Below are 16,295 nucleotides of genomic sequence, written 5' to 3'. Positions count from 1 at the left end.
TCAAGTTTCACTCGCAGCAATTAACGGGATAAAAACCTGCTGTATCTGTACAAAGTACCAGTGCTGATAAACAGAGCAATTAGGTGCAAGACATAAAGAAAAAGAATGAAACACACGGGAAGCCATTTGCTCAATTCAGCATTTTAAGAGCTCCAAGGAGGTACCACCCTGCGGAGTCAACACCAGAAGATGAACCTATGCAAAGCTGAAGAGTGAAGGGAAATTTTATACTGAGTAAAATCAGAATAGGTGTGAAGAAGAGGCAGCAGGTAACATGTTGATTAGTCCAGTGGAGATGAAATCACAAGGGCTCACAGGTCAAATATTCTCTCTCAGTGGATTCCGCCCAGGTACACAGGGTATTTTTCAGTAACCAAGTTACAGAGAGGCAATTGTTCACACTCTACAGCCAATGCTCGTCTCATTTTTAAAAAAGCACGAATGCTTCAGTGGAGTCTCACCTTGAGCACGCCAGGATAGCTAATGGGAGAACAAAGCAACAGAGGCGAAGTGTTTCTCACTGTGCGTTTAAAAAGTAAAGATAGATACTCATAAAAATTTTGGTCTTTGACTTCATAAGCAGTATTAAATACCACACTGCAAAAAAACCCCAGATGAACACGGGAGGAGGGAGTGCGTGACAGAAGAGATGCTTAAAAGAAGCAGCATCCAGATTCTCATGACTGTTTCTTCCAAGGTTTTGCTTTTAATAAGGCAGATGTTTTTTCTTTTCAAAAGGCTCAACACCACCTCAACACGCACTCCCACACCTCTCCTGCCAGCCCCCTACCTCCTTGAGTGACTTTTAGAGATAGCAGAAAATAGTAATTCTTGGACAAAAAAACCCAAAAAACCAAAAACACACCGTTTCAACAGATGACTGTAAAGGATCCGAGAGAATCCAATAAAACTTAAGACACCTAGAAACTGGAAAGCAGAGCTGTCTCCTCATCTTTGAGAGAATAAAAATAGCAACAGAGCACATCTTCACATCTTGTTTTGCTGGTTGATTTTTTCAATTAACAAAAAAAATAGGTTGTCAAAATGGAATCTGCCTTCCAAACTCATCAGTGATGTAGAACAAAAATTCTTCCTACTGGGGACAAAATGAAATATTTATACAAATAAAGTCTGGCCTCTCAGGTCTAACACTTACCTAAACCACTAGATTATTATGCTTTACACTGAAGAAAATATTCTACTGGTAATTGTCTATTGGATTTTATTAGCAGGTATCTTTTTAACTGTAGAGGAAAGTCAAATAAATGTTTATAAAATAAATACTGTGAAAGCATCAATATTTCTGTGGCATGGAGAGCTCCAAGATAACAACCCTGGGAACAAAACTGGAGTTATTCTTTCTTTAGTATTCTCTGGAGTAATTGCAACTTGATAATATTTGAGGGATTTTTTTCTTGAAAGATTTACACTTTATTCATGCTTCAGCGATACACGAAGTTTTCGGTATGATATAGGCTATGTGCATGATTAAGCTATTTTTGGCTTACCTTTACGTTGTTTTTTTTGAAAATCTTTTTCCAGAAAAGCAAGTACCCACCAGCAGGGCCACAGTTACCGGGTAGCTTTGCCAAGAGATTGCACACATCTTCTGCCCTGGCACAGGTAAGTGGCTTCAGTTCTAAAGAAAACTTTCAAGGTGGGGAAAACAGCGATGGGCGATAGCAAACTGCAGAGAAAGAAAGATCTGACACATCCATTATGTCAACAGTTTGTTTTGTCTGAATAAAACTGGTCTCATCAGGCAGGCACTTGCCAATCTGGAAGTACCTACCAATGAAGCAATGAATTGTCAACAGGTGACTGTTGAAAGGGGAGATGGTCCTTTAAAGCAGAAAATGGCATTTAATTTTAACAGAACAAGTCTCTACATTAAGAGGCCGTGTGGTTTTGTGCATACAGGAAGCATCTTTAGAAGCCATTGTGACCACCAAATTAATTTAGGAAAGGCACAGTAACTACAGGTAGGCATCACTGTTCCCTTCTGACCTTGAGACTGTCTCTATATCCTGTAGGATAAACAAACATGTGTCTCTCAAGATTGCAAACACCTCTACAAAGTTTTCAGAAAACTACAACTTTTGAAATCCCTTTTAGCCCCAAACTGTAACTGCTTTTACCAAGTAATGCGTGAGCGCTTGGCCTACACAGATGGAGGACAAACCTCTTTCTTGAGGGCAAAGAGACTCACAGCATTAGTGAGGAGAAGTGTAAATTTATTTAAATGAAAAAAGGAGAAGGAACCTCAGCAAGAACTCCGGAGCGATCAGCATCATGACCTGCCTTGGGAGAGAGATTTGTAGAAAAGCATCTTAGAGGAGCGGACTTCAGGATAGGGTGTTTTTTGTCTTGGAAGATTCCCATCAGTTCGTGTTTGCTCCGCAGGAAGTGTGAATGGATAAATGTAACCTTAATTATTCCTAACACTGCTCCAGGCCAGCTACCTCCTCCCACAAATTAAGTAAAAGGACATGGAAGAGGGAAAAAGGAGTCTTTGAAAACACAAGCTGAGGTGTGAAAGAGGAGCAGGCAGTGCCGACACGGGAGACACGCTGCAAGCGCGTGTTGGAGCGGGGACAGGGAAGAGCCTTCTCCCCGGTTTGCAATCTGCAGTAATGCCATTTCCATCAGCCGGAAGATCCCACTGCAGCAAATGAAGGAACTCCAGAGCTCTCGGGGGAAAAACTTCCTTCCAGGTTGTGGCATCTGAGCTAAGCAAGACTCGTATTTCATTAGGAGGACCATAAAAGCAATCTGCTCAGGCAGGCCTGCTGCTTAAGTGATTCTGGAGGATGCAGCCAGGACAATAAATTAAGCAGTTATTTACAACTGCGAGTATGTGCCTATGTGTACGCTCACAGTTTAAGTTGGCTCAGAAATCACAGAACTCAAATGAGTTAAGGGATTTTAGAAAACGTGAAAATAATGGAACATTGTAATGTGCATGTTTTCCCACTGATAATCTTTTTTTTTTTTTCCCCCAGTTAATGAGAGAGGCACAGTACAGCCCAGTGAAAATCACACACAGAAGATAAATAAAACAATCTAGAATAGCTGAACTCTAATCCCAGTTCTGACAACATGAATTTCCACTGGGGCCTAGCACAAGAGTGTGATTTCTCTGCAAGTGAACTCCACAGACCAAAGGGCTGGATGGTATGAATTACAAAGCTCACCTATCTGCTTGGCTTTTATACTTTTCGGAATCATCCTACCTGTACAGCCAGAGCTTACTTTACAATGTACCAATGAGCTAAACACTTGCATGGTGCTTCCTTTATGTTTTGTAAAGGATACTTGTTATCTTGTCAATCTCTTAACATCGGTCTGACATGGATGTTGGTGAGAAACACGAATGTTGCTGACCCACATACAGGCCAAAGAATAGCATTAAATCTCAACAGCCCAGGCTCTGAAATGGAGAAAAGTAGGCATCCAAGTTCCTCCCAAAATTTAAGAAATTTCACAGAAATGTTGCACTGTACCATGGGGAAAAAAGGTATTGAAATGTGCTAACAAGATGCATGAATTATTTCAACTCTGCCCATTAGTGACCAGACAAAATGATCGCGTCTGTGACCACATGTTGTCAAAGACAAGGCAAGTTCTAATTTTTCTTCAGCGTCACCATGTGCTATAGCTGTGCATTTCCATACCTGAATTTGTTTGGATTTCTTTCAAGTCTGACCTTAATTCTGGGTATTTCCTGGGTTTATAATACTTAGCTTGGGGATATTTACAACATACTTTTCATATATTTTGTCCTCAATAACTGCATGCATTCTTAACCTTAATTCCATCTTAACATTGCAAAACAGAAACAATGCACCTTTATTACACAGAAAAATTCCTGTGCAAACAAGAAGCAAGCAGCCCAAAGAACGCTACCTTGCAGTTTTTCAAATGATTTGCAAATACAAAGTATGCAGGTTCTTTAATAATTGTTTATTTCAACCTTTATTGCCCAGTTCAGGGATACACTCTGGCTACTCAATGCTGTGGTAAAGCAGCACAACAATAACACAGCTGTGTTGAGATGCACGTTCCACTAGAGCGTTGCTGAGCAGCTGGTCTGCGCCTTCCACCTCCACCCTGTCCTGCCCTGTCCTGTCCGTTCCCCTCTTCCACCCGCCCTCTCTCCCCTTCAGCCTCCACCTGCAACCTCGTCACCACCTGCCTCCTCCTCCCTGTCTCCAAGCCCACCGGACTCCCACACGCACCTACACACACCTTGGCGTTCTTACGGGAGCTGGGATACGCCAGGGATCTCCTCAAAAAGTCATTTCGGCATCAGCAACAACTCGCGGGCCACTTCTCATGAACTGACCAACTCGTCTTCAAGCAAAGGTTGGCACACCAAAGCTTGAAAGCCATCCATTTCTAGCGACTAATCTGCTTGGGTTTTGTCACGGTTGAGGTCTTCTCCCCAAAAGAGACACACCCGACAGTTCGCGGGGACGGCGAAACCGAGTCCTCAGTGGCTGGGGCTGTCAGAGAGGAGGCAGAACGCTGGACTGCGAGAAAAGCACGTCAGAGAAATGCCCAGTGACTTCAGACTCACTGACTACTGCCCCAAACAGGCAGCTGCCACTGAACCGTCTCTGCTGATGCAGGAATTTCAATTACAATTAAAAAAAACCCCAGAAACTGGCTTGACGATAGGTGCCAAGTTTCTTAAGAAATACATTCTTTAAAGCTACCTCCTAACAAAGCAAACCGATTCACTTGCAGGTCCTTAGAAAAATCTCTTCATAAACAGAGTGCTTTAATTTTATGGAAGATCTTTTCATCTGTAACAAAACAGCTGAATTCCTACTTAAAAGTGAAACCTCCTTTTGTTAGCTGCAGCTGACCCTTTTCTAAATTTGTTAATGCACTTGATTTTACGAGTTAAACCTTTAAGTCCTTTACTCATTAGTACCACATTTTTACTCGTTCTTTTACGACCTATAAAATACTAACCGTTCTAGAAACGCGAAATCCCACATCTACCCACAGTGAACATTTACTCTATATCTTCGCTACTCTCGTAAAAAAAAGGAGATGTTCTTCTGATACTCCTTCCTTCAACACCACCACGTCTACAACGTTTTCCTACAAAGTTAATCGGTATAAAATCTAGATCAGATCCATAGCAACTATACAAAAATATATATAACAACTATTTCAGGACGAAGGTTGTTCAGCAGTGCCAAATCTGCCTCTGACGCGCGCACGACGCTCCGGCGTGGAAGACCCACGCGTGTACCTGAGCCACGTATCGCACCCCTAGACCTCGGCAAGGCTTCTGATACCCTGTGACGGGCAGGACTTGCCCATCATCAGACTGCGGACCAGCTTTACGGTAAGATCCCGAACGGCCTCGATCGCGGATCAGTCACGTTACTTTTCGCTGCTGCTACTTCTGCGTTGCATGAATTAATCAGCGGCCAAAGTTCAAACCGACGACTCCCACAACACACAGATCTAGCTAAACGTTTCCAACAACGCCCCAAGAACCGCGTTAAGTTCACTCAGTCTGTATTTTTAACAACACAGGACCTTTGTTATTATAAATTTCAAAACAAAACCAAAGAATTCCACATAATATTTATACTTTCAAAAGTACAATATTAATACAGGTCGGTCATTAGAAATAACAGCAGTTTGTTAGGTCTACAAGATTTAACGTAAAACCGGTTTACAAATGCTGAAAAGCAGTAGTGGTCCAATAGTCACCATTACACATGAATTTCTCTCTTCCAGAAAATTAAAAAAAAAAAAAAAATCCCAATTCAAATTTACCAGCATCAATGAAATATTAATAAAACACCCCCAAACATGCCACAATCACTATTCACAAATAAAGTTAAAATGAAATATACAAAAATTCACTTAATACTGTTAAATAACAATAAACTACAAGATTTCCTGAACAGAAATGGTAGGACCCCTGAATGTTTTACAGTGAATGTCAGGAAAAATTAAGTTACCTATGACTATTTTCATGATATACCAGCCAAAGATTTACATGACCATTTCAAAATATACCAATAAAGATTTACAGTCTCTTTAAGATGCACTAAACAAATAGGTTCATAAAGGTGAACACAAATGCTTAAAAATACTGTAACCATCACCAAGGGTGTACTTATGATACTCACTGAGATGCATAAGCATAGTAGTAACATATTTACTATCTCTGGTAAACAGATAACAGCTATGATCTGAAAAACTCTCTAAGTTCCCCTAGTAAAAGCTCTGTAGCATAGTGAGTTCTTATCAAGTACAAACTTGCGTCTTTCCAGTTGATTTCAAGTGAATAATGCGCAAATGGGAGAGCAACAAGGTGGGAAAAGTGTGACGTTATTCCCATGTTCTCGTAATTTGTTGTCCTGTTCCTCTGTAATGAAATTCTAAATTTCTAAAGTAAGCCAGGGTCCGATGTCTAGGAATCATCTTTTTACTATTTGTATTTCTAAATTAAAAACAAGGTAAAAAAAAGTCATCGCTTCTGCAGGCCCCGTATGCACAACAATGTGCAAATATCTTATGCTGGAGTAAGCCTGAGAAAATTTTATTGTCCAGTCTCCATGCTCAAATTTATCAATAACTAACGTAGGATCTAAGAGCAAATAATAGTTACTGTTCACTTGTTTGAATCAACTTTCACACCATGTGCTTTTCAAAAACATAAGATGCATTATAATTTCTCAACTATTTCAACACATACTTCCAATGTTAAATAAGGAATTAAGTGCCATGAACTTAGAGCATTAAAGATGGTTCACCTATAGCCAAGCAAAGCTCTGCTTACATTCCAGGAAACACTGCAGTTTAAGAAATACAAAAAAACCCCGCAGCAGTAGAACATTTTATGAAGAGAAACAGATGCATTCACATATTATAAAGCCATTGCAACTTCTTCAGGCATGGAACTGTTGTGTTAACTATACAGACAGTAGTTATTTAGCAGCAATGATTCCGCAATAAATAATGCACTGTGTTTCTCAGTCCTGCACAAAAATTGCAGCTACAGTTACATCAACAGCTGTAACCTACTGGCTCTAGTGGCAGAGGAGACCTTAAAACCAACTGTACAAAAAATTGTCACACTGTGACAACGAATATAAAAACATAATCTGCAGGTTGGAAATAAAAAGACCCCACTGTGAAGAGGACAGTGTAGACAAACTGCGATTCCAAGTCCACCAACAGAGAGCACTGCCTTCAGATCCCAGTCCTTGCTGACAGGATAGGCTCGGGCTTGTCCCTGCGTGTCCCTTCAGAAAAGCATGCTCTGCCTCCTGTTCTTCCCGTGTCCTGCAACACAACACGGACCACGGTGAGAAACCAAAGCATGCGCGCCACAGTGTTCAGCTATTATCTACACCTGCTGTCTTCCCGCTTCGAAAGAATAACCTTTATTTGTGCTTAAACTGAGATCGGCATCTTAACTACGCTTACTGCATTTTTTTTTTGTACTTTGCAACTATTCAACCCCCACGCAGTAATGGCTGGGAACTCCAAGACGTTCTCATATTAAGTCCTTCTGCCCATCCCTAATAAACTCACCTCCTTCTGTGCATTTAACTTATATGTCTCTACAGAAATCTGAGCAAATCATTCTTGATATTTGAATACATTCACACAGACCAATTTAACAAAGGATTTTTCAGTTCCGAACTGCACTCCATTTGCAGATATGAGAAAATATTGAGCTTTCTCTACCTGTCTCTGGGTAAGTGGAATTTCGAAAGCCAGGGTCTTTTTGCAGCTGAATCTCTTTTAGACTGAATATTGAAACACCTGGAATGTAACAAAGAAATTAATTCAGATCCAAACATCATAATGCTTTATTGAACAAAGTTATTCTCAATTATATAGTTTAGATAAAAAATGTTTCCCAGTCCCGAATATGTAAGTCAATATATACCAGACTTCTTTAAGAGAGTAGTCTTGAGAGTTTTTCCTTAAGCAAGGTACTCAGCTTTAATCTACTAACTTAACAATACTCTGCTACTTTACTACTCCTCTTACTTTCAGGCAAAGTGTGTATTCTTGTTCCAAGACTTCTGAAGTATGCATGTTTCATGGCCTCTTCTGCTGAAATTCTCTTCTTCGATTCATACTATTAACATAAAAGGATACAAGTGTGTTGGTTTTCATTAAAAAACACTTTGCAACAAGCGATTTCATCAAAGGGAGGAAAAGAATTCTACTTGCTCAATATTTCTCGCCAACTCACTAGGATAAATTTGTTTTCATTATTTTTAGTTCACACATGAAAATCTAACATATGTTACCTAAATCAGTATTATCAACATGTAACGAGTTTGCTAAAATAGCCAAAATAACCGCTGTAAATGGATGCAAGTCAAAAATACACTTGATCTTTACTGACAGATATAACAATGATTAGATGACAGACTTCTGTCTACATCATATTCTAATATTAAATTGCAATGAAATACTATTACACGAGTTTTCTAATTTGATGCACTATGCTGCAGCATTTTGCATAAAATGGAACTTTAGGCAACATGGTCTTCGATCTGTGCTCCAACATCTCCTGCTTGGCATCTGTGCACATTTGGACAAAGATGCAGACATTTAAAAAGCTGTGTATAAGTAAGAACAAAGTCCAAACAAGGACTGCAAATACTGTTCTGACACAATGCCTAAATAGAAGACCTGATGTAGAATTTAAATCACAGGCTGCAAAGCAGAGTAACTGCCCTCTGCCTTGTGTACTAAGAATTTTTAACACCGTGAAGTTACGGTGCTTCTGCATATACCCCAAAACTCCATCTTGCTTTCCATGCTCTTGCTTCTGTCTCATTTTTAATACAGATCAAAAGATTAAACCCATGTACTACTTCACCTTTTGAATACAGTTTGCAAGATCAAAGAGTAATATCACACCTTAGTAACTGCTTCTCTGGTAGTAAGCTAAATTCACCGTTACAGAAATTTGTATTTGTATTTAAAAGTGCTGGTTTAATACCGTATTTCACAAGAGATTTAGTTTTTTCAGGGAAATGCTAACACAGCATCAATTCTATTTCTAGAAAAAGGAGTGAGAGAAGAAAGAACTTCTGGCAAAAATAAAAAGAATAAACATCAGGTTTTAGTTTCTTTCAGTACACAGGCTTCCCCAAACTGTAATTCTTCCCAAATCTGTCATCCTCTACAGACGCAGCTGCATATTCCACTTTGAGACAGAGCTAACAGATACTATAGCATCTAATACATTTTGTGAATAACATATTAAAACTTTAAACTTGCAGTTCTGTAAAGTAAAGCCACAAAACTCATCTTACTTGAAGGAACTTCGCTATCAATTCAATTCCTTCCGTGTCTAGCCTAAAAATAAAAATATTTAAAAAAATTAAAACAGTTACTGAACTACATTTATAAAAGCAAAACTGCAAAGGAACTGACTTTATTAAATGATATCAAACCTGAAAATTGAATTTAAACATGGAAAAGCTTCCACCCAAAACAAGTTTTCTGCATGTTAATACATGTACACACTAGTACCAATATCTCCAAACAAGACTATTGCAAAAACACTGGGGACAGATTAATCCTGAGCTTTGGATTGTGATTTACCAGGTTGACCTGGATAAGATTTCCTGGGTTGACCTGATAATCTATTTTAGCAAAAAAGCTTTTTTTTTTTTTTTACAGCCCAACATTACTCATTTATTAGAAGGACACTGCTAGGTTTTTTTCTTGAGAGTCAAGAAGAAAATGTGGTAGTCTGTGTGGTAGTTTATTTATATTAACTCTTCAAATTCAGTTTCAGAATGATTTCAAGAGACTGCTTGAGGAAACTTGGCCATTTTAACAATAGGCCTATTACATAACGGAAAAGAATTTGAGTTATTTAGGAAGTGCTGCATGAATACTCCTACTCTGCAGGCATTGTTGATTGGAGTTTATAGTTCTATAGGCCATTAAGGAGTTGTGGTACCTTGAATGATATTAGACAACGTAATCACATAGTACCAGGCTTATGCTTTGCATTGCGATCTGCCCACAATAACAAAATCAACACGGAGTTTTCCAGCACTCGGTAGCAGAGCGTGATTGGAAACATGCTCACATTTACAAATATCCAAAGCCACAGGGATGCATATTTGCTATTAATAAAACACAAAGTACCTCGGTGCATGGTTGATGAGGGGTTGTGGTTTATACTTAGGAAAGTTGTAGTTTCTAAATTCATCACTGGAAGAAATTCCTGGCCATGTTTCTTGACATGGGGTTCCTGCATTTAGAAAAAGTAACAAATCCAACTTAAAAAAATGTAGAGAATGAACTTTGTCATAAATAAGCATGTAATCCTGTAATTTAAACAGGAAAGGAAAAAAAAAAACCCAATGACTGTACATTGTACAAACTCAGCAGTGCACTCAGCTCATTTTTGATCAAGTGTACACTCATTTACCTTAATTACAATGCAATATAAAATATCATTGTTTAAAGATCGATAGTTCTTGTGGAAAAAGTGTTTAGAACAACAAATGTACAACATTAACATTACTGCTTAAAGTATCCGCTTACCCAGAAGTCTGAAAATTAAGTGCAGTTCATCTTCAACAGTTGAACCAGGAAAAAGAGGCCTTCCTGATGCCATTTCAAAAAATATGCATCCAACACCCCTTTACAAAAACAAAGATAAATCAGAAACAATAAACGATTTAAGCCTTCAGCTCTTAAAGACTTCTGTGATTTCCTTTCAGTTAAAACAAATGAATATATTAGTTGTTAGCCACATGCTGCTATTAAAAATATTGTTTCAGAAGATGTGTAGCAGCAAAAGAACTAGACTAGACAAAGACTAAACAAAATCTATGTCATATCTATATTATAGCCTCTTCCTTCAGATGTCAAGTTTATCAACTGTATTAAAATTCATTGCAAAACACCACATTATCATGTCATTAGGAGAACATGTTTGTTTTTTTTCCCCTAACACTTTGGGCCTAATACCTGCTTACTCCAAGCAACAAAAAGATACTCCGCATTTTCAGAGAGAAATAATAGCATCTTCCCTGTCTGCCAATCCTTTCTCTAAAAATCTAACTCCTCCAAAAACTCAAAGGATTAGTATTTGAATGCAGCTACATAATAAGGAAGAGTTGACATTTTTTTAAACTTGGCTGAGAACAAAAATTTAAATTAGACGAAGCTATACAAACCACATGTCAATTTGAGTTGAATACTCTGAAGATCCGAGGAGAACATCAGGTGGTCTGTACCATAACGTGACAACTTCATTGGAGTAGGTCTTTGTAGGAACAGACTTCGCTCTAGCCAATCCTTGATAAAAGAGAAAAAAAACCATTTCAGCAAGCTGCACATGACTCTTTATTTTTGCATGGAAAAGACGAAGAATTTTTAAGAGCTAAATCAACCTTGCTAGACTTGCTAAACACCTTCCCAATGATGCTCATTTAAAAGCTGTAATAAATACAGTTCTACAACTTGTGATTTGCGTCTTAGTATTTACAGCGATTTCATTATCAGCATTTTTAAGCACAGAAAGCAGGTAAACAGATCAAAACCTGGAGTAATCCTATAAATTTCATTAAAACAACTTGCATTAGATCAATATGACACCTTCCTCTGTGAAAACCCTTCCGCACTCTTTCCATTTGAGAATTACGTTGCAAGAAGCAGAAGACAACAAATGGATAATGAAATGGTGGAAACAGACCAAATCAGTGTTGGATCAGCAGGGGTTTTCCACCCTAACATTGTCAGTTTGTTGGAAATATCTTCAATAAAATTTAGATCTATTGGGTTAGATGCAATCTTGTAAGCAACTTTCATTCACCCACAAGGGGAAAAACCAGCGGTAGCACGGCTTTCAAAGGACTTTCCTAACATCAAAGATAAGAAGAAACTGTGAATGCCCCATTTCCTTGGAAATCCCAAAGGAACTTGGCGTGTCAGTGACAGAGTAACACCCGACACTTCAGCACACGGACAGACCTTTTCTCTCTCCTACCGTGGTTAATCTGCTTTGGAGTGACTGTGGAGAGTTAGGAAAAACAACTTGATCTGACTAAGTGCCAATTTCAAAGGAAGCTGCAGAACTACTTTCAAACCACAACTCAAGTGACAGTATCACCCATACACCTATTACTAATATCCTGTAAAAGGCTGACTTTCATTTTCCATCTGAGAACACACAAATTCACTACAGACCTCATGTTCTCATCTCTCCTTTATGAGGAAAGATGCCTCTTCTCCTGAGTGAATAAAGTATTTGTTAAAGAATAATTTCAGGCCATACCAAAGTCGGCAAGCTTCAGTTCTCCTTTCTCATTAATTAGTAGATTTTGTGGCTTCAGATCTCGATGTAATACCTTTCTCCTATGACAGTATGCCAAACCACGAAGAATCTGGTATAAAAATAGCTACAAAAGAGAACATTTATATAAATTAGACTAAAAATGTTAACCTACAGATTACACGACTAAAATAGCCCATTTGGGCACCGTAGACTTAATTCTCTATTGTAAGCAGAATGAAAATACTTGTCAAAAAAGTTACTTATCCTTATGAATACATACTGAACATCTTCCTCATTGTTTACAGATTTAAAATGCCTTTATGCTAATGCATTGTTTTAACATGATACTTTACAACAAAGATTTTAAGAGCAATTTGTTCTGGCTTAACTAAAGAGAACCACAGGGCTGTTTATTTTTAAGCATTTATCAATGCTCTTCTCCACACAAATATCTTTAAAGGTAACAGTCTCTGACAATACTCAAGTTCCCTTCTGTCACAGAATCCCTCCTGAAAATGCAGCTCAGCATCCTCTCTATCCAATTGTGCTAAATTATGTAAACAATATTTTGGTTTGCTATTGGAAAAATACACTTGGATTCACAAGCTCATGAAACATGGAGAAATGGGGGAACGAGGATTATTAAAACAGCCTGGCTGCCTCTGGCATTTATATTCATCTCCTCACCTTGACACACACAGGTTTATTTTAGTCCTTTGGAACAACACACCAAGCAACCGACTTCAGTCATGCATATTAATGCAGCACGTATATAGAGGTAGAGGCAGAAAGGGATGAGAAAAGTGTAGCAGAGGGCAGCCAAGCCAGTTTTCTATATCACTGCATTAAGAACTACTGTTTTGCAGTTTCTGTACATATAATACCAAGGGTCTGATCTTCAACACTGGGCTTCTGGGTAACCACTGCTGGCATTTACCACACAACAGTCCTCAGCCAGTATAGATGATCAAATGTACAATGAAAAAATACAGAGCATTACAGAAAGCAATGTTTATCAATGTGACAAATACAGCATGTAATAGGACTTTTGAGGAGAAACACTAGGATGTTTTTATATAACCATTTTTTAACACATCGGTTCATTTTTGTACCAGGTGACGCCACCAAATTCCTTTTCCTAAACTGGGCAAATAACACAGCAGGTGTAGTTTACATCCATCTGTCCTCAGTCTGCTTAAGCAGGATAAATCTCTTCTAGGAAAAAAAAAGCATTTGGGATTGATTTTTTTCTTTCTTTGCTTTTTTGACAAGCAGTATGAGGAGCAATAAGTTTTGTTCCATCTATTCATGTCCACACTATTGCAGGGGTAGTCAGTACCAAGTGATATTAACAGGACAACTGTGGAAATCAATAGCCAGCTCTAGTGTGCGCTGGGACCGCAAGGATTAGTCAAGAAGGCAAAGCAGATTATTCTACAGAAAATGTGGATCTTGGCCACAGCTGGCATGGATCCTCTTGGAAATGCACAAGACGACATGTATTAGCTCAAAATTTTGTTTGAGGCAGTAATACCTACAGAGATCACACACATCTTTATATTATACAACTTCATTTTGTTAAAACTCAAAAAAATAAAATTAGCTGAGGAATGCGAGGGGAGCGATGACAAGAAGGTCTCTAAAATGTTAATGATGCCTCAAGCCCCGACAGTTATTGGAAGGTAAGCACCTACAGCTACCACAGTCCAGCAGCTGTTCCCAGTGCCAAAGGTACTGACCGTACAACTCTGCTCTTGGGGCACAGCTTCAACCACAGGCAAACAAGGAAAAACAGCTCCTCTGCTCAGCTCAGATTACCACAAGCAGATTTGGTGTGTTCTCTAACAGGAGTCAGCTTCCCACTTACAGCTTTTCTTTAAAGCTTAAAACACTACTTGTTAACTTGCAGTTAATTGAAAACACAAGCGTAATTACGTTTTCTGTTGTCTCTCTGAAGTAGATACAAATTAAAGAATATCCCTTTGTAGACTCTCAAAGGAAGCAACAGAGTTGGGTAAGGGCAGATGTCTGTCCCTAGAGATACTTACTGTAACGTGACAACAGAATAAAAAAGCCAACCAAACAGTAACCAGTAGCTAGAGTGAATCCCATACGCAATTCAACTAAGAACAGATTTCTCAACACGCAACTAAGCCAAAAACAAGGAGAAAAACTCCACTGTAATGCACACAAAGGCCATCACTTCACAGTATTTAGTACGTTGTGTTGTCAATCACATTTGTGCCATGTGCTACTGTACAAGAATAAAAATAATTTTCCCACCATGCTTGCATGCTTATGGTTTTCTTCTTTAGGATCACTGCTTGAAGGTAATTTTTTTCAAGAAGCATGGAAGAGCTTCTAAAACACACTTGCCATACCAATAACATCCCTTATATGAATTATATATGGCTTAGTAAGAGGTTTGAAGGTACAGTCCAGCACAGGCTGCCACACAGCAGGGTGATACTGGTAACCCAACCTCCTCGACAACTTCACTCATTTCAAGATAATATTGTCCTCTGTTTCGAATCTTGTTTATAAAGACATTAATTATTAAAGAACATAAAGAGTTATTCCAGTTTTCCAAATCAAAAGCTGCCTGTTATGAGAGAGGTAACACTTGAACCTGAGTTAGTTTCAGCAGGACAGACTGGAAACTGAGTCACTCGATCTGGCCACAGCCATAGGTAAAAGGAACAGACAATTAAACCATAAACGAAATAATTTCCATTTTATTACTAATGGAAAGACGAACATCACTCATTCTTTAAACACATTATTTTTAATTTCTTACTTGTGTCATAGGCAGTGGCATCCAAACCCACATTCATGATTGAGGCTACATTCTTCTTAGTGTGCATAACTAAGTTTAATTTGAGGATATACCAAACTATAGACTTAATAATGGAAGGACAGGAAGAGGTCAAAAGACTTAAGAATGTATTATTTTTGGGGAATTTTAAAATTTTAAATATATAACTTCAAAGAGAATGAAAAACATATACAGTTATATAATTTCCTCTTTTCATGGCTTTGAACACTTCAAAGCCATCAAAACCAAACGGAAAGACTCCATCTGATGTCAAATGCACTTAAACCAGGCCTAAAGGTCAAAAAGGAAGTTTCTTCTTTTTATTTATTTATTATTTTTAAGCCCTAAACCATACAGCTCCTGATTATTAAGTTCTCTGAAATTCTTAGAACAGAGAAAGATGGAAGACAGTCACTGTCACTAAAAAAACCCACTCACCTTTACATTGTGCATGCTCATGATGTTACCACAGTCATCCATGTACTGCTTCAGATCCTTGTCCTGTCAAAACACCGTCATCATTGTTCGGTAAAATTGTGGACAATAAATTATGTGAATAATGTTTGTTGTTAGAACTGAATTAATTGATCAGAAAACTGAGTTTTCTGCAAAGTACGTTCAACGATAAGAAACTCAAAAGCCTGAACATGCAGAAAACTGGATTTCCAGAGGATATAAATGCCCATACTTTCCAGGAAGCTGCATCATCTCAGGCAATATTATTTGTTATCACCTCCTCCTCCATCGTGTGTGTGTCACAGTATTTTATGAAATTGCTGTATTCTCCAACCATATTGGAAGTAAAAAATATATTGGAACTGGGTCTGTTCAGCCTGGAGAAGAGAAGGCTGAGAGGGGATCTTATCAATGTTTGTAAATATCTCAAGGGTGGGTGTCAAGAGGATGGGACCAGACTCCTTTCAGTGGTGCCCATCGATAGGATGAGGGGCAATGGGCACAGACTGAAGCACAGGAGGTTCCATCTGAATATGAGGAGAAACTTCTTCTCAGTGAGGGTGCCAGAGCACTGGAACAGGCTGCCCAGGGAGGTTGTGGAGTCTCCTTCTCTGGAGACATTCAAAACCCGCCTGGACACATTCCTGTGCGATCTGTTCCAGGTGAACCTGCTATGGCTGATGGGTTGGACTGGATGATCTCCAGAGGTCCCTTCCA

General features: G+C 38.7%; 1 protein-coding gene across 2 annotated transcripts in view; it reads right to left on the bottom strand.

Annotated features, from left to right (window-relative positions):
• Positions 1 to 3,942: 3,942 nt before the first annotated feature.
• The window catches only part of CDK17 (cyclin dependent kinase 17), a 97,563-nt gene continuing 85,210 nt past the window's right edge, over positions 3,943 to 16,295 (bottom strand). For both annotated transcript variants that reach the window (XM_065636293.1, XM_065636302.1), the window contains 9 exons: positions 15,561 to 15,623; positions 12,308 to 12,431; positions 11,208 to 11,328; positions 10,570 to 10,667; positions 10,168 to 10,273; positions 9,321 to 9,363; positions 8,038 to 8,128; positions 7,729 to 7,806; positions 3,943 to 7,320 (listed from right to left, as the gene is read on the bottom strand). In XM_065636293.1, the coding sequence (XP_065492365.1) occupies positions 7,283 to 7,320; positions 7,729 to 7,806; positions 8,038 to 8,128; positions 9,321 to 9,363; positions 10,168 to 10,273; positions 10,570 to 10,667; positions 11,208 to 11,328; positions 12,308 to 12,431; positions 15,561 to 15,623 (762 nt within the window). In that variant the 3' untranslated portion in view covers positions 3,943 to 7,282. The remainder of the gene's footprint in view (positions 7,321 to 7,728; positions 7,807 to 8,037; positions 8,129 to 9,320; positions 9,364 to 10,167; positions 10,274 to 10,569; positions 10,668 to 11,207; positions 11,329 to 12,307; positions 12,432 to 15,560; positions 15,624 to 16,295) is intronic.

The sequence above is a fragment of the Caloenas nicobarica genome, chromosome 1, assembly GCF_036013445.1.
Source record: "Caloenas nicobarica isolate bCalNic1 chromosome 1, bCalNic1.hap1, whole genome shotgun sequence".
Lineage (NCBI taxonomy): Eukaryota > Metazoa > Chordata > Aves > Columbiformes > Columbidae > Caloenas > Caloenas nicobarica.
This window is presented reverse-complemented; position numbering and strand designations above follow the sequence as displayed.